The following is a 23,484-nucleotide window of genomic DNA, read 5'->3' as shown; positions in this document are numbered from 1 at the left end:
CACCCAAGGCAGGAGCTGCATTGAGCGGATGTCGCAAACCTATATATTCTGTGCTGGCAGACGGTGCAAACGGAGGCAGGGACTAAGAGTCTGTTTCCCTGACCTGCACGATTGCTGCCAGAAAAGAGGGGAGGAGAAGAAGACGGGGGCAGGGGCTGATGCTCAGCATTGCTACCAGCTCTACTACGAAGGTAGTAGTTATGAGTGGTATCAGCTGTTTGAGTTGCTGGCGCCGTGGGGCGCGAGCAGCAGCGGGTACTTGTTGTGGCTTGCTGAGCAGCGAAGCTGCTGGAAGGTAGTGGGGATACGCTTAGGCGTAGACTACGGGACGCCCTTGGGCGTGAGCAGCAAGGAGCCACAAAAGATTTATAAAAGTTACGTGGACGTCGGGTTTTGGGATCAAGCCCAGAACAACCTGTCCGATGCAACCATCCCGTCCTAAAAATATTCTTTTCTGGCAAATGCAGCAAAACCATTTCTCAGGACCGGGGTGAGGAGACGGACCCGGATTGGGTTCGATACCTTCCCGGAGTAAGAGAATATGTAGCAGTCCTGCTGAAAGGGGCTGCTGGGAGGATGACAATTTGTGGGAGGGACGAAACAAATTAAATGGGGTCACACTGAAATGACAGTCCTTGGTCGGGAAAAATCCCGAGTCGCTCCGGTACATAGAACCGACTGCCTTGGGAAGCGGGCAATCAAGCATAAAGTGATTTAGTGATTCCAACTCATCATCCTCCATACAGTTTCAGCAGGATGGAGTTTCCAGTATATTGAAACGTACCGCATGGATATCCATGGGACAGTGCTCTGTCGAAGTATAAATGACCATTGATAGGTGGCTTTAGTGAACCCAACTATTTCAGCAGACCTCCTGCCATCCTCTTTCGGCCAGAAAGATCTTGCTACCCTGCAAGACGTGGTGTCCGCCCGATTTTTGCTGAGCTGGCTCGAGGCCCAGCTATGGAGGAGCAATCCACAGGTGGCCAGCGGAATCCCGAAATCCCTACAGCCATCTTCATCCGGTTCAGTTGTTCCGATACCGGCTAAGAGATCCGCTTGACAGTTACCCGGGATATCACTATGGCCTGGGACCCAGATAATCTTATTTGTAAAATAATTCGATGCAATCGCAAGCGAGGTCAGGCACTCCCAGACCACCCTCGATCGCACTGCAGTTGAGCTCAAGGCCTTGATAGCCGCTTGGCTATCAGGGTAGATGTTAAATTCCCTATCCGTAATAGCACTGGATAACATTCCATCCACCGCATCCTTAATAGCAGCAACTTCCGCTTGGAATACACCGCAGTGATCAGCCAACTTAAACTTGCAGCTTACATTTAGCTCTTGACAAAATACCCCCCACCAAACTTTTCGTCCAGCTTCGACCCATCCGTGTACAAGTTAACTGGCCCCATGCCCCAGATAAATCCTCTTCCCCACTCCTCTCTCGGTGGAATGAACGGGGTGAAGGTTGTATAGGGAGCAGTTATCGGCATACAATAGTCCGTTCTGTCCGGGATAAAGTCGAAACTGGTAAGAAGGCTAGAGTGTCTGCAGTCAGAAAGCCCATATCCCATATCTCGAAGCCTGACCAACGACCATTCCGCGGCCGCCTTTCCCGCAATATCTACTGGGTATATGTTCAGCATTACGTTCAGTGCCAAGGTAGGTGTTGTTCTGAGAGCGCCACTGATACCGATCAGCGCCGTCCGTTGCACGGATATTTACATTTTGTAGGTACTCGCCGTGTCCACTGATTTCCACCAGACCAGCACCCCATATAGCAGAATCGGTTTGACCACCATCTCATAAAGCCAGTGTGCTACTCCTGGCGAGAGTCCCCATCTCTTTTCGATAGCCGCTATGTAGCAGTACAAAGCAATGGCGGCCTTCCTGGCCCCATCTTCCAAATTGGGCCTCCAGGACAGTTTGTTGTCCAAAACATTCCCCAAATATTTAACCCTATCAGAAAGTACCAACGGTACCTCTCCAATCGAGGGAGTTCTGAAATCGGGCATCTTATATCTCCTTGTAAAAAGAACCAATTCCGTTTTTCCCGGGTAGACCGCCAATCCACATGAATCAGCCCACCTAGCCACAGTATCCAGGTAGCCCTGCAGAACATCGCGCAGGATGCCCAGAAATTTGCGTCTGACTACGATAGCGAGGTCACCTGCATAGGCAACCAAGCGGTAACCATTGGCTTCTAGCTCCACAAGAAGCTCGTACGCTACCACAACCCAGAGCAGAGGAGATAGGGCACCCTTCTGTGGCGTGCCCCTGCACAACTTCCTTTTAATTATGGCCCCTCCCCACTCCGCTGCGACAATTCTGCCCCATTTTGCTAATAAATTCAACCAGAGCCGCCTCGACTCCTAAGCCCACTAGAGCTCTTTCGATTGCCCCCGGTAAGACATTGTTAAAAGCACCCACCATACCACATAGGAGCGGGATTCATACAAAATATTTTTCTAAGCTTCGCGGATTCATTGCAGCCTTCTACGTTTTCGCAGAAGCTTCGCCATGCATCTCGCCTGGCTATTCAGCTTCCTGCAATACAAGTCCCATTGAGTACTTTTAGGGTTCCTAAAAGATATTTAACCGGGACGTTCTTCGTTCACCGAGAACTGAATATATCGGTGATCAGAGAAGGAGTGCTCGTTGAGAACCGTCCAGCCAGATATCCGACCTTCCAGTTCTCTACTAACCATGGTGAGGTCCAGGACCTCCTCCCTTACAGCAGTAATAAAAGTCGGGTCATTCCCTTATTACATATACAAAACCCCTCATCTACAATAAAAGTAAATAAAGACTCACCTCTAGTGTTGGTATCCGAGCTTCCCCAGATGCTATGATGGGCATTAGCATCGGCACCGATGATCATGCCAACACCTCTCCGCCTTGATTCAGCGGTGATTTCGCCCAGTATCGCAGGTGGTGGTCCCGCTTCGTCCCCGTGGGGCATGTACGCTGAGACCACCCATATTTCATTACTTCCTCGCACGAGGCAGACCGTGGTTACGTCAGCATTGCTGAAATTAGAGAGAATAAAAGCTTTAGTCTCTTTTTTAACAAGCGCACAGGATCTAGGCCTACCTGCCTCCCCATGCACCAAGGTATTGAATTTTACAGTCCTTAATCCAGAAATGTTACTGCCGTTACTACTCAGCCACGGCTCCTGGACAAGGACTATACCCACTCCGCCTTTTTCAAGGCAGAGCAACAAATTTGCGGAAGCCGCCTTAGAGTGCTGAAGATTGATTTGACGGATTTCCATTAAAACCGCTCTTCTTCCGCACCCCATTCTTGGCGGATTCGTGTTAGTCGTGTCTATTCTACGCAATATTAAAAACCGTACTTTATTTTTTCCCATTTTGAATAGCAAATTAACAATTGTCAAAACAAAACAACATCTGAAAATAAAAAAATTAAAACGAAAAAAGTTCGCGATCCGTAGCTTTCATTTGCTGTAGCAACGTTTCCAACAGCAAACACACAAAATTCTGAACTCCTTTAATATTTATTTTTTACTGGAGTGTTAGTCGCGGTTTGAAGAAGTAGTATGTTGACTTTCATTACAATCTATTTCTTTAATTGAAAGTTATTGCAATGGAAAAGGTGCGATGATGACCCCTCGGTAACACGTAGAGACATTAGCTTTTTTCGATTTTCGGAGAAAAAAAGGCAGTAAAGTGTGAAACCAGAGATACATATATTAGGTCGAGTTTTAAGTTTGTTTTAACTCAATAAATAGTTTAATTTCGTACAACAAAAATTAATGAATATCACAAATTAATTACCAATTTGTCTGTTGCATGGAATTTTATTTTTTGTTTCTCACTAATTTGTTTCCGCTGACTTCAAATCTGCCCTCAAATTTCTTCTAACAGCTCGAGTTTTTAAAATGCGGATACCATACAAAAAAACTCTACTCAGGAGTAGTCATTGTACAGGTCTACAAGTACGATATGTAGCAGAACGCACATACACAGCCACGCTCACCTGATGAAAATGCTTGTTCTTGTTCGTTTTTTTGTGGATGCTATTTGGCATGATTTGGCACTGTTGTACTTCATAGGTGAAAAAAAGCGTATTAGCTGCCAAAGAAAACTGCGTAAAAAATGTTGAAATATTGGAATAAAAAATTTATAGTAAATTCTTACAAGAGATATAGTTTGTGTCAAAAATTTCCATGTTTTCTTAAATTTTTTTGATAATTTTATAAAATTTGTTTTAAGTTGGCGAAGTACGGAAAAGGCAACCATGTACGAAGAAAAACAATCAGACCAATTCTAAATATTCTCGCGGAATTTTGTTCTCGCGGATTTTTTTATTCCCGCGGAAAAATTCCTCCAATTCTTTTCTCCTAGGGAGAAGAATAATTGGGAAATAGGAATTTCGAATTTTCGAAGTCAGCTGTTTTGTCAATTGAAATTTCGTTGCGCATTTCTTATTTTGTTTAAAATATTGTAAACTTTAATTATTGTTGCCAATTTGTTTGAAATTAAGAAATAAGGTATAAATATACATTATTGCTTTTCATGTGGTATTCACTGAAATGAGTAATGAATTGGTGCCACAGCACCACCAACAGAGGAGCATAAGAAGAAGACCGGCGGGATAACACAAATCCGCCGGACTTGCCTGCATTCATTCTGCAGAGCAATTTTCTGGCAGCCAAGTCAAGTTGAGTTTCGCCATATGCCAAAATCTATTTAAGCCTTCTTAAAAAATCATTGCGCAATTTCTGGATCGCTGCATCAAATATGCGAAGAGCTCTTCCGTTGCTTATGATATATTTTTCTACTTAAATAAAGAATATAGTGGTTGTTGTTGTATTAACAGTGAGAATATTGTGATAGAATGTAAATACATATTTTAGCACAAATTTGTACAAATAAGTGTTCTTTCTTAAAATAACCAATTTCCCTTAACGATTTTGATGCATTCCGTTTAATTTAACTAGTGAAAAAACTTCTATGAAATGGCAGAGAAATCTCCCTCTCCCTCACATTCATAATACCTACTTTTCTCCCATAACTGGTTTCCGCTTTTTCGAACATTGTTCAGAATAGGAGGAAAGGGAGAAGTGAAAAAACTCACAAGGAATTTTTATTTAGAATACCAGGAATGGGTGAAGGGAAAAAACTCGCACGGAATTTTCGTTTAGAATAGGGCTGAATTTCTCTTGTTCTTGCTTGTTCACAATAAAATGTCTTTTAGATAAAATCCATATGTTTTGGACAATTTTAATTAACAAATTGTGATACTTTATTACCGGTATAACGATTGCCAAAACACGACCAAAACCGTCGGGGGAGGTATTAATAGACGCGTTTTTGCCTCGCTTCCAATAATTCGAATACTTTTCCGCCTTTGGACTATTGATAACAGGACAAAACGCGTCTTCATTTTTCTTTCCGTTTTTTGGACGGGTTATTGCGGTCGACCTCGGTTTCAAACTGTTTTTCGCGGAAAACTTTTGAACGGGTAGAAAAACTTAAATCCCGTGTTTGTATTCTTAATACTGGAATAACTACGCGTCCTCAGATATCCCAATTGAAGACTTTTTTATAATTTTCTGAAGGACCCATATGGGTGCACTTAAAATTTCCTACTAAATTCGTTCAAAAAAATTTACCATCACAGCAACCCATATCTGATATTCCGATCCCTTTTTTGCTTCCCTGTATCGCATTCGACGAAGCAACCCCGGTCATTTTGACATTTCGTTCAGTGTCAAAACTCATGTTCCACGCAGGTTCCACTGGGTTCCACGCTAGTTTGACACTGACCGAAGTGTCAAACTGCCGTGTGTTAGAAAGGGAAAGAAATTGTTTCTCTCTCATACATATCATACTTGTAAACCTGTACAATGGGAGTAGTACAGCAATTACTCCATTGCCCTATTTATAGAGATGGGATTGTACCATTTTTATTGGTAAATACCCGGAATATTCCTTTTTTGTATCTTTTTTTGGGATATTTAAAAATCATTTGAATAGAGGCGGATTGGAATTACACTTCAGCAATTGAATTTTTACGTCATTTGAAATTTCAAAAATTTCGTTTTGATTTTATACAAACAACCCAGCAAACACTCGGAGTCAACACATAGTCTGAAAGGAGTCCAAACTTTGGATCGTTTGTATTCGCTATGAACTCATTTAGGAGCCTGAAGTATATAAAATTAATATTAGTTGAATTAAATTTGTGTTTAGAATAAATTGTCGCAGAAAATTTTCTGACTTTTTATTCCGGAGCTGCCTAGTTACTAATTTTAATACTTTTCGTTTGTTAATTATTTCATCAAATTGGAGTCATAAAATACTCTTAGGTGATTGCATTTTTGAGGCTAATATTTTTCATATATTTCGGTCCCATATTGAACTCCAGAACTGTGAGCGCTTCGAGAATGTTTATAGGGTACACATATTTACGGAAACAAATCTACCCCTCAAACATGCTCACGACGGTCATAATTTAAGAATCCGAAACGAGTCCAAAACATGTGGGCAATGTAGGAATCAGAAAAGCGTCGAAACGCCTTTTATTTAACGGCCTAACAGGTCCTAACATAGCATGCAATAATTATCATTTATCAAATATTTATGTTCGTCAAAGTTAGTTGGGAACAAATATTCATACTTTGTTACGTCTATTTTTCATTTTGATACAAAATGAATTGTATTTGTACATTATTCTTACCCTTGCTATTTTTTTTTTCTATAAGCGTCGACGTTTTTCACCTCATGGAAGCTTCTCGACATTTTTAATGTGACCGCAAAGCAGCCACGCTCTGTTCCAAATATGAGCCAAATCGGACATCACAGGTCGCTTTCTATTCTTGTATGTATTGTGTGTTCCAAATATGAGCCAAGTGGGACCACAAATACGATTTTTTGAAATATTTTGATCCATGCGCCACCTATCAGAGTTTTTTCTTATTGTTGCATTGTCATCGGGTTCTGAACTATATTCCAAGTTTCAAGCTTGTAGCTTATCGGGAAGTTACTTAAATTTCAATTACAAAATTCGTGCCGACCAACCAGCCAGCCAGCAAGCCTGTTAAGTGAAGCTAAATAAAACCGTTTAATAAAGCCGTTTAATAACATTAATATTATAATATGTGTAATATTCCCTCCTCCGTAAAACAAATTTGGCCTTGTGCAACGTTATGTAAAGGCCTTGCGCAAAATTAGTGAATGTTTCAAAAATATTTCTAAATCATTTCCAAAACTGAGTTCTGAAAAGGTGAAAGCTGGGATTCACACAGATTAAAAGCCTAATATCTGATCCAGCTTTCACAAGCCGCATAAAAGCACCTCAAAAATCTACATGGGACGATTTCGTTTGGGTTGTAAACAACTTTTTAGGAAACAGGAAGTTACTTAACTTTGTGAGCATATAGACCAACTGATGCTACACTTTCAACATCTGGGTATAATCATGAATATCACGATGCCCTTTGCCATAGCCATCTGGACGGTTTTACTGAAAGTTTAGGTGATCTCAGTGAAGAGCAGGGCGAGTGTTTTCACCAGGACCTCCGCACTATGGAAGAGCGATGTTAAGGACACTGGAACGCACATATGTTAACTGATTACTGCTGGAGCATTCAGAGTAGTGCTCCTGAATTAACTCATAAAAGAGAATCTCTTAAATAATTTTACTCACTGTAATTGAAATAATAAAATTTATTTTTTGAAAAATAAATACTTTTACTAAAAACTTTGTTATTAAATACTTCGGAAGGAGGAACTACTAGGAAAAGTGGCTTCTACATTTGAAATCAGGGTAAAAAGTACTTTAACAATCATGCATAAAATCTCATGCAACCGAAATTGTGGCCACCAGTCTTATCATGTGATTCTGATGCAAAATTCTTTCCGGAGCCCGAAATTAGACGCGAGCTGCCTTCATGACTTGTTTATCTAAAACCAGTTATATGAAGTTTACTATTTTTTTTTTCATAGAATAGTTGGACTTAAACTGCTTTAATGTTTTGAAATCATGAATACAGCAAAATTTTGTTAGAATGTTATTTTAATGGTAAGATGTAATATTTCTATGTATAAGTTATTTTCAGAGAGTAAGAGCAGTAATAATTATTTTATACTGCTTTCTTGTTTTTGAAAATTGAATTACTCCTTTCTTCGTTGGGAAATTTGCGACATTTGAAAAATAAAACAAATTTTAAATCGTGTTTTATATTTAAATTGGAATTTTGAATGATTCATTTTTAAGTTAATGAGTAAATTGTTGTAGGGGGAATATATTGGCTTTAAAATTCTTAAAAAACAGTAAGTCAACTTTACTGCCTTTTTCCTATGGACGGCAGCATAGTACTATCATGTCATCATGTCATGATATACGTGTCCACCGATGGTCCCAACGTAATGAAATGAGTAGGGTTTGCGGTAAACTTCAAACTTTTTAACTAACCTACTCAGTGACAGCAGATGTAGGTAATGCGTGTTGGAGGAGGAAACGAACAAGAGCGGTTTATGCGGCTGCCCTGAGCTAAGAATCCAAAACTAAAAGCAGCAAGTGGCGTAAGTACTAAAAAGATTTTAGTATATGCCAAAAGGACGGTGTTATTTTATAACAAAGTACAAATAGAAAACAGACAAAAAGAAATAATTTAAGCGAAAAGCGCCTGAAGTTTTATACTAAATTTTAAATCATTTGAAGGACTACTCAATTTTTTAAACTATTTTATGGAATACTTAAAACTTTTAAAAGCACTACACAAACATAAAGATATATTCGAAAATATACATTCTCTTACATCTCTGATTTGTAAAGAGTCAACAAAAATTTTGTTTTAGATTTATATTTGCATATATAGACTGACATTGACTAAAGGTACCTACTAACTCATTCTCCTTTTATTTTAGTGTCACACTCCGACGGGCTTTTCACCTTAGAGGATCAAAATGCAGCCACCGTCTCACCAAAATTTTTATCTCGTGGACATTTATATAAGGTGATCGTTGGCGAAACTATCGAATTGCCCTGCAAAGTTCAAAATCTTGGATCGTTTGTTTTGCTATGGAGAAAGGGTTCCTCTGTTCTAACAGCGGGCCACTTGAAAATTACTAGAGATCCAAGGTTTAAAATTGTTGGAGACTATAATTTGCAAATAGTAAGTGTTAAAACACAAGATGCTGGAGACTACATATGCCAACTAGGCGATCAGGAAAATCGTGATCAAGTTCATACTGTAGAAATTTTAGGTATGTATGAATATGAAAAATTAAAAATGCATACTGAGTAAACAATTATGGCATGCTATTCTGTTGTACATTGTAACTATCTGTTTGCTGAATGACATTTAATAATTACATAAATGGGTTTCTATTGGAGTTGGTGTGTCAATTATTTTGCATACATAATGGCATGTGTGGGTATGTAGTAAATAAACTTTTCAAGAGGTTTGGTTCTAGGTTGGGTAACATAATATACGAAAAAGCCTAAGAGGGCCATTTGAAAACCATCTAAACAATTTTATACCATAGAAAGATTCCTAGGCAATAACCACGCTCCTAGAAAATGTAACAAGCTCGCGATCGATACATACAAGGTTAGAAATGTGATACTAAATTTTAAACCATAGATAGGACTACCCAATTTTTCAAACTATTGTTTGACCTCTCAAGTGCTACATAATTAACGAATAAAATTTGGTTAACTTATTAAACAAAATCATAAGAAAAATGATATGATATGACTTGAATCCCTGTAAAGGGTAGACTATATATTAAGGGACCAAGGGGAGGGGTTTGCGAGTGGTGGGGGTGATTCCCCCTTTCTAAAAATTCCCCCCTTCTATAAAATATGCGTAAATTAAAAAAAAAAAAAAAAAGCGCCGCCGGCGACAATTTGGAATAAAATATCGGGCGATTTTTTCGTAAAATAAATAAACGGAGTTGAATGAAAAAGGCCAATTTTCCTCGTTGGCACTATGTAAAGCATGTTTCATTCGTTGGTACAATTTAAAGCATCTGGTAGCACCAAGCAAGGTGAATTATATAAAATGGCTGTATGCTTGTGTTCGCGGAAATTAAACAAATAAATTAATAAATTTTACAAATAATGCGTAAATTTAAACAAAAGAAAATAGTTATTTGTGGTTTTATAAACATTACAGAGTGTACTTATGTATATATGTATGTAATTCTTGTGAAAGTATTCGTATGTATATAAAAAGTGATAGTTATACCATGATAACTTTAACAACTAATTACTAGTAAATTGTTAATAATAATTAAAAATTACTCACTGATTCTCGTTGGGGATCTCCTTGAGAACATATGAGCAAAATTTTAAAGGTCAAACCCCACTGGTTTACGAATAAAACCAATCGTTTCCTCAATGTATAGCCGACCCCCTGTAAATAAAATCATACGTACAAATTTGGCGGCGTTTATTATAATGTAACGAATTTACTGTAACTCCGCTTATTTTCAACTTGCTTCTTACGTTCGTATCGCTAAATTGTCGAATAAATAAATCAAATATTTAATAATGCAAAACGGTCTTTATTAGACTACTTTGAATAACACGTATACTTCACAACTGTTATCGTGTTTAAATCAAACTCAAGTCAGACTACTCCGCCTTTGCCGCTTTTATACTCTTTTCTGCATCGTTGGGATATTCCAGATGTTTATCCTTGTAGAATGTTCTACTTGTTTACCCTAGTAATTGAGCTACATATATGTCTACCTATTTGTAGTTTATAGCAGGGCTATTCATTTCATAGCACAATTGTGCCCTCTCAATTCACACGCATATGATTCGCTCTGTCGTCGTTAATTGAGTTAAGCGCCAAATACACGACACGAACATTTCCGCGAACATTCCGCAATCTTGTTCGCAGCCAGTGTTGCCAGGTGATGCAAAAAAAGAAGCTAGATTGGCAAAAAAAAAGGTTAGAAAAGGCTAAATTTAGAAAAAAGAAGCTAAAAAAGGCCAGAAATTTTTTGGTTAATTTGTTACGGTCTGCGGTTATGGTCTACGGTTACGGTCCACTTGGGAGCGTTTTCGTGCGAACACACCTAGTGACTAGTGATGGGACCAAAAAGTTGCGATGCAAAAGTATCGAAAACAAGAAAAAAAAGATCTGCGATCACTAGCAAAAAAATTACCACGAGTTTCCGGGAAAACGTCGAAAAATAAGGCCGCTGCAAAAAGGGCGGATAGGAGGAAAAAGGCACGAGTTTCCGGAAAAATTTTGAGGAAGAAGGCCGCTGCAAAACGGGCTTATAAAAAAGACATCAACTTAAATTAAAACGCGAGGGTAACGAAAAGGGAACCATAAAGTCGCCGCTAAAACGTTTATATGAAGCACCACCTTTTGATGAGGACAAATTCAATGCTACTGTAAACGAGGATAACATAAGGATATTGCTAAGGGTCTTAAGAATACTTCTTAAATGTGGCTGGCTTTAAAATCCCCAATGTACCCAAATGAGTTGTTAAGCCAAACTTGAAGCATTCTTCGGTGGATAAAGACGATGACGCAGCTATAATTCAAATAAATGTTTTCATACATTTAAAAAAGATATATGGGCAATCCCCGATTATTAAAATCATACAAACAGACAAAATTGGTTAATTCGTTGTAGTTCTATAAATAGAACAAAAACAGCAACAAAACCAAAGTTTCTTTGAAAACCGCAGTACCAAGCATAGCTTTAACACATAATTGCATACGAAGCATGCAATGTGTAAAAGATTAAAATATGCAAAAAGAAGGCAATTGGGAAAAACTTTACAACAACTAAGGCATGACGTAGCTGAATGCGTTTATAACCATTTCAACTATCGTAGGAGTGCGAGTTCGACTCCCACTCCCGGGAGAAAAGGCTTTGAAGAGTTTTACAAGGTATAATCGAAACAGCTGTCGCCTTGTCCGTCCTGATGTCACGTTGTTTAAATTTTTCCCAAATTATTAAATAAATTATGAAATTAAAAAAATGCTTCAAATAAATGTTTTCATACATTTAAAAAAGCAATATGGGCAATCCCCGACTATTAAAATCATATAATTGTATCCGATCTGCAACGTGGCGCCAAAGTTGATTATGGTCCCACAATTCAACATTATGAGGATATATTCCGTGAAGCCGGCATTGAAGGCCTAACTATTATACCATTCAGTAAGTTGCGAAATGAGTGCAAGCCATTTGAAACTGTACGCAAATTTGGCAATACATATTACTACTTTGTTGTGACGGTCGTTTGGTAGTACATGCATCCGGTTTTTGTGGCAAGGTATTCCAAAAAACCACGCACCAGCTTCCACACAGTTCGCATGGAAAGTCAGAAATTTTGAAACGCGAAATTGAGAAATCACTAAGTCGTACTGCTTATAAACAATTGCAAAAGGGAAAGAATCTCAAATAACTTGCGACCATAATAACCACCCACTGCGCAACAACCACCAGCGCGCCACCTCGCGCACGCTACCATACTCGACGGCGCCATATTCGAGCGCAACCACCACCAGCGTGCTATCATCATCGACTGAGTCATCCAACAGCGCCAACAACCACCAACCACTGGTAAAGACAACAACAGCAGGGCCCCATCCATAGGCCTGCTGCAACGAACCCATATAGGTCTGCTGTAATATCGACCGTGGCAATAGCAACCAGTAGACCAGCCGTGACACCAAGACCAGCACGAAATCGGTGAGTTCGTTCCGGATACGGAAAATATCTCTTAAAGTAGGTACTTTTGAAACAGATTTTTTGTAGATGCTTCTAGAATTTTACTTATATCTTTTTTTAATCTTAATAAGATTCATTTCCTTGCTCAATGTTGTATTGTAGTTACAATAATTACTCAAATGCACTTCCCCACAAACGAAAATTACACAAATCAATAAATGTTTGAGTTTGCGCTGTTACATTTGTTTAAAAGCTGTTAAATACTATATAATTATTGTTTGAGAAAATTTTGTAAGAACCTCCTATTAAGGTTATCGTCTCAAGGGGTATATTCACGATACCTACATACGTACCTACATATAAATTGTTCAAGAAAAAGGTGTAATAATTGGATTTTTATAAAATGCGCCTTTCCAAGATTTTGTCTAATTAGTATATACCTATATACGTACATAAAATACCTATAAATTTAACTTGTAATTACTTGCTATGTATAAGTTACTTAACGAATATCTGCAAAATGATAATAGTTACAAAAGATAAAGCAAGCATTAATTTGGTAAATCTTAAATGGAAAAAATTAGAATTAGAATCTAAAATTTAAAATAGATGTAACCCTAATTAAATACATGAAAATTTAGAGCGATGAAACTAAAGCTCAAAATAGACTTGAAATATGAAAATAGTTTCTCCACGATACCTACATACGTACCTACATATAAATTGTTCAAGAAAAAGGTGTAATAATTGGATTTTTATAAAATGCGCCTTTCCAAGATTTTGTCTAATTAGTATATACCTATATACGTACATAAAATACCTATAAATTACACTTGTAATTACTTGCTATGTATAAGTTACTTAACGAATATCTGCAAAATGATAATAGTTACAAAAGATAAAGCAAGCATTAATTTGGTAAATCTTAAATGGAAAAAATTAGAATTAGAATCTAAAATTTAAAATAGATGTAACCCTAATTAAATACATAGAAAATGAAAATTTAGAGCGATGAAACTAAAGCTCAAAATAGACTTGAAATATGAAAATAGTTAAACCTAATTAATTTCAACTAAACAGGAAAGGGAGTAGAGCTTAGAAAACTAAAGTAAGATGAATTATAAATAAGGCAAAAAAAAAAATTACTTCATTTTTTTTTTGGGAAATAACAAAGAAAAGTTATTAATAACAGTAATAAAAATAATAAATCTAATAATAATAAAAATAATAAAAATAAAACCAACTTAAACTAAAATAAAATAAAAAAAAACGAAATTGCAAAAAAAATAAATAAATATACCAAAAAATAAATTAAACTATAATAAAATAAGATGTAATGAAATAATAGAGTTCATAAAACAATAGATTTAAAAATAGAATAAAATTTAAAATTAATCCAAATCAACTGTAATAAAATAAAATTAAATTATAATAAATAAATACATTAACTAAATAAATACGAGAAATAAACACAGTAAATAATATAAAAATATACGTGGCTATAAATATATGTATATAAAAAAAAATTTTTGTTTTAGAAAAATTAAATTTTACTTAAAATTAATAACAAAAAAACAAAATCCCAACAGAGCCCCAATTATCGAAATTTGTATTCAAACTTTATAGTCTTAAAATATGTTTTGTGAATGAAAAAAAAATTCAACCAAATTCTTACTTTGTAGGTAGTATATTTACTATACATAAACACATTTATTTACATATTTTTTCTCACACAAAGTGTTTATACCGATTATCAGAAAAAAAACGGGAACATAAATATATGTATAATTTGAAATATTACGAGCAAAAGTAAGAGAAAAAAAGCCCCCAACAGAACAAGCTTAACCAGACTTAAGTATTCATATTCCCATTGTCTCCACATATATCCACGCATTAAATAATCAAAGTCAAGATGCAATGTTCCTGTGAGTCATCATGGTATATTATACCAATTAACAATTTTCACTGTTTAGGTAAAACCAGGATTTCGTCTTCGATTTCGGGCCAATAAAGTGTGAACTGTTGGATAAAAAAAATTTATACATTTCAATAAATTCACTCAGAAATTTTTTATTGTCCATTTTACTTTTCCGCGCACGTCTGTTCCGTTCAGAAATTACTACGATTATGAGCTATTTCGCCATACACGCACGAACAGTTCGCGCAAATGTTCGCCAAAAATTAAAATATTTTGATTTTTGGCGAACATTTGCGCGAACTGGCAAACACCACCATACACGACAGAAAAGGTCGCAAAAACATGACATAACGGGAATGTTAGCGGAAATGTTCTTGTCATGTATTTGGCGCTTTAGTCGTCGCTTGGCACTTGGTGTAGCAACATCGGTAATGGGTATTGGCTGATCGGTATCAAAATATGTATAAAAAATTATGCGCGATACATATGTTTGTTGTTAGCTCGTTGCTTGTTAGTAAGCGACTAAATGAAAAATCAATTCACCCACATGATCATCGCGCCGATTGCGGTCTCACTAATACAGGTGCACTTTCAGTTTTGAATAGCCCTGGTTTATAGACTCACACATAGGCATATGCGAGTATATATGTTAGTAATATTTTGACTGTTGACTAACTATGTACATCTGTGTGTGAGTTATCTCTTCGCTGCCTTGTATGCATGTGGGTAAACGACGATTAAGCCCCCATTACTGATACTTAGCATAGACTTGACTTGACTTGACGCAAACTTGGCAACTTAGCCACGATTATACTCCACTTGGCGCATAGAACCTGGCATCATAATCAGAGTTGAAATTTATTTTTAAATAAATGTCAATTTGTATGACAAAATGTCAAAATGAAATGGAAACAAACAAATGGCATCTCAAAATGTAAACGTCACTAAGAACCTACATAGAAAATCAAAATTCGACAGACTTCTAAGCCAAGTTAAGTGTTGCTAAGTTTTGAGTAATCAGTAACACGCAATGTTCATTTAACAGGACTGTAAGTGACAGTTCTCAAGCCAAGTCAAGTCTATGCTAAGTATCAGTAATGGGCCCTTTCATGTGCTTATGTGTATTTCCCCGCTGCGTGTATGTAAATGTTGCTTGTCGTAATGTGTACATAATGATTTATTTATTTACGCACATACTGCTTAGAATCACCCTAGCGATGTGATGTGAGTATCACTTAGTGATTCTAATATTCGTGACACTGCCCTCCACCTAAGTCGGATCGTCCCGATCAGACAAATCTCCTGATCTAAACGCTGCTAGCCTCTCCAAATGAACCACTTTCATTTTGGTTCGTGGTGTGCCGATGGTTTGTATGCGGTAAACTACATCGTTGATTCGCTTTAAAATTTTGTATGGGCATTCCCAATTACACTGCAATTTCGGGGACAAACCTTTCTTCCGTTGTGGATTATATAACAGCACCAAATCGCCTTCCTGAAAACCTTCCTCATAATCTTTGTTCGTTGTCTTACAAGATCGTGTATTTCTCTCATCTCTTCTTCCAAGACACCAGTGGATTTCTTGGCATTTCTCTCCGCATCGGCATTAATCCCAAACTCCAAATCGGCTGGCAGTCGAAGGTCATTGCCAAAAATTACTTTTGCGGGGTTTGGCTAGTTTTCTCATGCACTGCCGATCGGTAGGCCATCAAAAATAATTGTATGTGCGTATCCCACTCTTTATGGTACTTGTCGACTACTTTCCTTAAGTGCTCCTCCAAGGTTCTATTGAATTGTTCCACCATACCATCGGACTGAGGATGCAATGCAGTTGTCCGTGTTTTTGGAATGCCCAGTATTTTTTACATTTCTTGGAACACAGCTGATTCAAAATTCCTACCTTGGTCAGAATTTAATTCCATTGGTACACCATACCTTACAACCCAATTATTTACAACCAAGACTACAATTGTTTCCGCTTCTTGATTTGGGATTGGGTATACCTCTGGCCATTTGCTAAAATAATCCAAACCCACCAATACGTATTTGTTTCCGTTGTTGCTAATAGGAAATGGACCCGCGACATCTAAAGCAATCCTTTCAAACGGTGCACATGAGTTATATTGCTTCATCTGGCCATGACTTCGTGTTCTGGGCCCTTTGGCTCTGCTGCAAACCTCGCAGTTGGCAATCCACTCAGTGACCGACTGACGGCAACCAACACAATAGAATCTCTGTTTAATCTTCTCGAGCGTTTTCGTGATTCCCAGATGACCCCCCTTGGACCATTATGTACCTCGTTGAGAACGTCAGGAATCCTTTTCCAGGGAACAACTATCAGTTTCTTCTTGCACTGGCCGTCCTCACTCTCCCATATTCGATACAGGCAACTGGAAATCAATTGTAAACTATTCCACTGGGCCCAATATGACTTCACAATAGGACTTTCTGCTGACAACCTCATTTGTCCATCCTTTTTCTTCACAAGTCCACGGGTGAGCTCCATGGACTAGCTGATGGTTCGATGACGCCGCTGTCGCTCATTTCTTGCACGATTTCACTTAAAACTTCCCGTTTCGCAAGTGGGACAATACGAGGAGCTTGACGGATCGGCCTCGCACCTCCAGTGTCAATTTGATGTTTCACAACTTTGCTGCGGCCTGGTTTGGAGCCATCCTGGTCAAATATATTCGCGTAGCTTAGGAGCAGTTGTTTTGCTTTACTCTGATAATCTTCCTCTAGCCCCTCCGTCCATGCTATGATGTCATTTGAAAGATAATTGTTGCTGGTTGGAACGTGCTCCTGGAGCTGCTCACAGTTAATAATTACATCAGCCTCTTGACATCTTCCCAATATAGCTCCTTTGGTAAGTTTGATTGGTGAATTGAACTCATTGAGTATTCTTATCGGAATACGTCCATCTTGTTTTGTTATAGCCAGGGTTTTTCCTACAAGAACATTCGGTGTTGATTTGGTTGCTGCTTCGACAATCCACAATTTGTTTGTCCCACAATCTCCATCAACCTTTGCCCAGATTACTACTTCTGATTTTGGTGGTATTTGCTGATTCTCTTCCACCATCACCCGTTTACTGCTGCAGCCTCTCTCGTAGCCGAAATTAAGTGGCACATCCATGTTCTTATATCGCATCATCTTGTTTTGCATATCGATCTTGATGCCTTGGTCGATTAAGAAGTCCACTCCGATTATGATTTCATCAACAATCTCCGCCACTATAAAATTGTATACTACCGTGACGGTCCCAATTGCGACTTCACATACTACTGCTCCTAGGACCGTGGTGTCTTCTCCAGTGGCGGTACGCATCTTGCTCCATACAATGGTCTTATCTTCTTTGTTGACTAAATCCGCTCGAATAATGGAATGAGATGCACCCGTATCTACAGTCAGTAAACGTTCCTTTCCATCCACATGTCCTCCTACAGTAAGACTGTTTGACCTTCTTCCGATTTGCGAGATAGAGATTATGGGGCATTCAATTGAGGGATCCAGCTGTCGCCCCTTGCGGCTGACTCGCTTTAGTTTAACGATTGAGTGGACTTGGAGATTTGCTCATCTCCTTCAGCTCTGCGTTTACGGCCACATAGTTGGAACTATTGGAATGACGTGCAATGTGACCTGGTTTACCGCACTTGAAACATTTCATAACTCCGATATTTTTCTGTTGTGATCCCTTCAGAGCTTCCAAAATTGTATCTACCCACTGTGGCGTTTCTACTTCCACACCATGGGATTTTTATGGTGGTTTACTCAATAGTGACGCCGTTTCCTGAGTCAATGCATGAGATACCGTTTAAGAAAATATTTGCTTTGGGTTCGCGTATGTGGCTCGCTTCGTTTCGACGTCCCGTATGCCATTTATAAAGTTCTGAATCTTCACTCTTTCCGTATATTCCATGGGTGCATCCGCATTTGCAAGATGAGCCAATCTTTCAATCTCCGAAGCAAACTCCTGCAAAGTCCCGTTAGTTTTTTGGTAGCGGTTTTGCAATTCTATTTGATAGATCTGTTTCCTGTGTTCGCTTCCGTATCTTCGTTCTACAGCAGCCATCAATGCTTCGTAACTGTTACGTTCGTACTCTGGGATGGTCTGTAGGATCTCAGCAGCTGGTCCTTTTAAAGCCACGAACAATGCTGCAACTTTATCTTCGGCATTCCAGTTGCTCGTTGCTGACGTCTTCTCAAATTGAAGCTTAAATACCTGGAAAGGAACAGAACCATCAAACGTTGGTGATCTTACCTTCAGAGTAGACGCTGAAGTGATTGGACGGTTAAATTCTAACTCCTGAATCCGATCTTTCAAAGCATCCATCTTAGCCTCCATTTTATCTTGTCGTTCACTAAAACCCTCCAACTGCGATGATGTGTTGAGATATCATATATGTCTTCTGTTCTTCCAGTTGAGATGAAATTTGCGCCAAAATCATGTTCAAGTCTGTGCTCGTAACTGTCTGCGATGTTTCGGTTTTCTCCTCAATTTTTGTTGTTGTCTCGTCGCCATCAAGATAAAAGACATCATCGTCCACATTAATTCCCTCCAACTCCATTACCTCTCGGAGCCGTGCTCGAAGTTCGATCTTATAGCCGGTTGTATTCAATCCACGGTTCTCCAACTTCTTTTTCAGTTGATGTATCCTTAATTCACTTAACTTTGCCATGTCCAAGATATATTCGCAATCTTCGGAATTTATTCAACAATTCCTTTTCTGACACCAATTGTAACGAATTTACTGTAACTCCGCATATTTTCAACTTGCTTCTTACGTTCGTATCGCTAAATTGTCGAATAAATAAATCAAATATTTAATAATGCAAAACGGTCTTTATTAGACTACTTTGAATAACACTTATATTTCACAACTGTTATCGTGTTTAAATCAAACTCAAGTCAGACTACGCCGCTTTTGCCGCTTTTATACTCTTTTCTGCATCGCTGGGATATTCTAGATGTTACTCTTTGAAGAATGTTCTACTTGTTTACCCTAGTAATTGAGCTACATATATGTATACCTGTTTGTAGTTTATAGACTCACACATAGGCATATGCGTGTATATATGTGAGTAATACTTTGACTGTTGACTAACTATGTACATCTGTGTGTGAGTTATCCCTTCGCTGCCTTGTATGCATGTGGGTAAACGACGATTAATGTGTTTATGAGTATTTGCCCGTGTATGTGAATGTTGCTTGTAGTAATGTGTACATAATGATTTATTTATTTGCGCACATACTGCTTAGAATCACCCTAGCGATGTGATGTGAGTATCACTTAGTGATTCTAATATTCGTGACAATAAATATGAACTCCACAAACATTTCTAAAAGCCCCTACATATAAGCAGTTTTTCATATAGATGAGTTTAACACAAGCTTATGCATTATTAGTAGATTGCACGTATTTTTACGGAGAACGGTAGAATGAGCGACACTGGTGCCATCTGATATTGAAAAGTAGCCAACTCTCAAATTTTGTTACAAGCAAACCATAAGAAGAAGAATTTGACATTTGCTTTGGCTAAGAATGCTGGCACACGTTGCAAGTGTAATTATTTGTCCCATTCTTTGGTAACTTTTCTAACAATTTTCACAATTAAAAACTGCATTATAACAAATGAATAAGACACAAAATATGTCAGCAAGTATTTTTGTTATATAGGGAGAATGTTTATACTAGTGCTGCGCGAAATTTTGGATGTGAATGGGCGAGCCGAAATGAACTTCAATTGCCAAGTTTGAAGTTCCTTCATATTTACATACGCAACATCTTCGTTGATTGTGGCGATGTTATTGGAATGCATAAGCTTGTGTTAAACGCATCTATATGAAAAATGTCACTATGCCGCGGCCTTAATATACACTAGACTGGGTCGAAAAAAAAAGTTGCTAATGTCCGCCCCTAAATTTAAAGATTATTTTGAGAGGGTTTCGAAAAAATTTTTTTTAAATTTTTTGTTTTGATCCTTCGAAATACAGCCGAAAAGGCTTTTCGTTGTAACTTGGTTATTTGACGTCCGATTTTTAAAATTGGTATGTCATTATGTTGGCCTTAAGAAGCTTCACATTTCCGTTTAATGTCCTTTTAAGCTACGAAGTCGTTTTCACATGCTTAGGTCAGCTAACAAAATTGTATTTATGTATGTTTGTTTAATGGTGTGTTCAGTTTATACTTATATTTAAGAATTCATGAGCTTAACACCGACAACGACAAAATGTCACAATTTTGTTGTTAGTGTAGAAATGAGAAAACCTGAATTAAGCAGGAAACCAAATACCAGCAGGATAGCCTAGTGGTTAAAGGCAACTGCAGTTTCACCATGTGATTCACGGTTCGAATCCCGGTGAAACCTTTGATAACATTACAAAAATTGCCTGATGATGATTACGTTGGCGGTTTTCGAAATGGTTCCATCGCAATATGCCAGTAAATGTTTTTTTCTTTTCAGTTTCTCTTAGAAAACATAATAATTGAAATTCAGTTATTATAAGCCGGTGTTAAGCTCATGAATCCTTAAATACAAGTATAAACTGAACACATCATTAAACAAACATACATAAATATGTAAAACTGAGCCCGAGTTTACAAAGCTTCTCATTGGCAACGAAGAAGAACTTTACAAAAACAAATCTACATGGCACACAAATTAATATAGAGACAAAATGTCTCAATTGTGTTGTTAGTGTAGAAATGAGAAAAACTGAATTATGCATGAAAACAAATACCACCAGGATAGCCTAGTGGTTAAAGGCAACTGCAGTTTCAACATGTGATTCACGGTTCGAATCCCGGTGAAACCTTTGATAATATTACAAAAATTGCCTGATGATGATTACGTTGGCGGTTTTCGAAATGGTTCCATCGTAATATGCCAGAAAATGTTTATTTCTTTTCAATTTCTCTTAGAAAACATAATAATTGAAATTCAATTATTATAAGCCGGTGTTAAGCTCATGAACTCTTAAATATAAGTATAAACTGAACACACCATTAAACAAACATACATAAATATGTAAAACTGAGCCCGAGTTTACAAAGCTTCTCATTCGCAACGAATAAGAACTTTACAAAAACAAATCTACATGGCACACAAATTAATATAGAGACAAAATGTCTCAATTGTGTTGTTAGTGTAGAAATGAGAAAAACTGAATTATGCATGAAAATAAATACCACCAGGATAGCCTAGTGGTTAAAGGCAACTGCAGTTTCAACATGTGATTCACGGTTCGAATCCCGGTGAAACCTTTGATAACATTACAAAAATTGCCTGATGATGATTACGTTGGCGGTTTTCGAAATGGTTCCATCGCAATATGCCAGTAAATGTTTCTTCCTTTTCAGTTTCTCTTAGAAAACATAATAATTGAAATTTTATTATTATAAGCCCGTGTTAAGCTCATGAATTCTTAAATATAAGTATAAACTGGACACACCATTAAAGAAACATACATAAATATGTAAAACTGAGCCCGAGTTTACAAAGCTTCTCATTCGCAACGAAGAAGAACTTTACAAAAACAAATCTACATGGCACACAAATTAATATAGAGACAAAATGTCTCAATTGTGTTGTTAGTGTAGAAATGAGAAAAACTGAATTATGCATGAAAACAAATACAAGCAGGATAGCATAGTGGTTAAAGGCAACTGCAGTTTCACCATGTGATTCACGGTTCGAATCCCGGTGAAACCTTTGATAACATTACTAAAATTGCCTGATGATGATTACGTTAGCGTTTTCGAAATGGTTCCTTCGCAATATGCCAGAAAATATTTCTTTCTTTTCAATTTCTGTTAGAAAACATAATAATTGAAATTCAATTATTATAAGCCGGTGTTAAGCTCATGAATTCTTAAATTGTATTTATTTTTTGTTAAAGCGTTTAGCAAATTGAAAAAGTAAAAATGTGGTCATGGTCCGCTCTTTTCCCTTATTTGAAGGGCTGAATTCTTTTTTTTGAGAAATTTGCTATAACAATTTAATTAGCTGACCTAATCATGTGAAAACGATTTCATAGCTTAAAAGGACATTAAACGGAAATATGAAGCTTCTCAAGGCCAAAATAATGGCATATCAATTTTAAAAATCGGACGTCAAATAGCCAAGTTACAACAAAAAACCTTTTCGGCTGTATTTCGAAGGATAAAAAAAATTTAAAAAAAGATTTCCGAAACTCTCTCAACATAATCTTTAAATTTAGGGGCGGACATTATGGGGACCAACCCAGTCTAATATACACATATGCATTTGTACATTCATGTACCTAAATAGCAAGCTATACATTAAAGGTAAGGCCACACTACGCAGCACTGCACATCACTGCAAAATATTCTTTGCATCTATGCTTATGGGGCAATTCACATCTAGCGTCAGCAGCACTGCGCGACCCGCTACAACGCATCAAATTTGATCAGCTAGGCAAAAACGCCGCGTAGAAGAGTGTCGCGCAGTATATGGATTGATTTTTTTCATCAGGAGTATAGCAAAAATGTAATCTAGAGATGATTTTAAAAAAATTTGCTGAAGACACCATAGCTCTAAGTCCGATTTTGAGTCCCCCACCTTTGCAAAATAGATATTTTGTCATATGAATGTAAGGTTTGGCCAAAAACTCTTCATAGCTTCTGATAGAATTATAGAAAAAGTATCATATTGGGCTCACTTTAAAGGTATTTTACGTACATTTCAGAATCTGTATTAATATCTATAGTATTTTTGATTTTAGAAGGGATATCAGGCTTAAATTATGAGAAATTTGCCTAAAATGAATTTTTAACTACTTTGTTATCATTTTAACAAATTTCTTATGGAAAATTTTTTTCTTTGCAGCTAAACTAAGTTCAGAATATGTCCAACAACTTT

At 37.4% G+C, this 23,484-nt stretch overlaps 1 protein-coding gene across 3 annotated transcripts in view; it reads left to right on the top strand.

The window, feature by feature from the left end:
- LOC137253437 (limbic system-associated membrane protein) overlaps positions 1-23,484 on the top strand; it is a 795,865-nt gene that overhangs the window by 339,776 nt on the left and 432,605 nt on the right. For all 3 annotated transcript variants that reach the window (XM_067790351.1, XM_067790350.1, XM_067790352.1), the window contains exon 3: positions 8,904-9,242. In XM_067790351.1, coding sequence (XP_067646452.1) covers positions 8,904-9,242 — 339 coding nt within the window. The remainder of the gene's footprint in view (positions 1-8,903; positions 9,243-23,484) is intronic.

Source organism: Eurosta solidaginis, chromosome 5, assembly GCF_040869045.1.
Source record: "Eurosta solidaginis isolate ZX-2024a chromosome 5, ASM4086904v1, whole genome shotgun sequence".
NCBI classification, from domain to species: Eukaryota; Metazoa; Arthropoda; class Insecta; order Diptera; family Tephritidae; genus Eurosta; species Eurosta solidaginis.
Note: the sequence above shows the minus strand (reverse complement) of the source record. Positions and strands in the feature narration are given on the sequence as shown.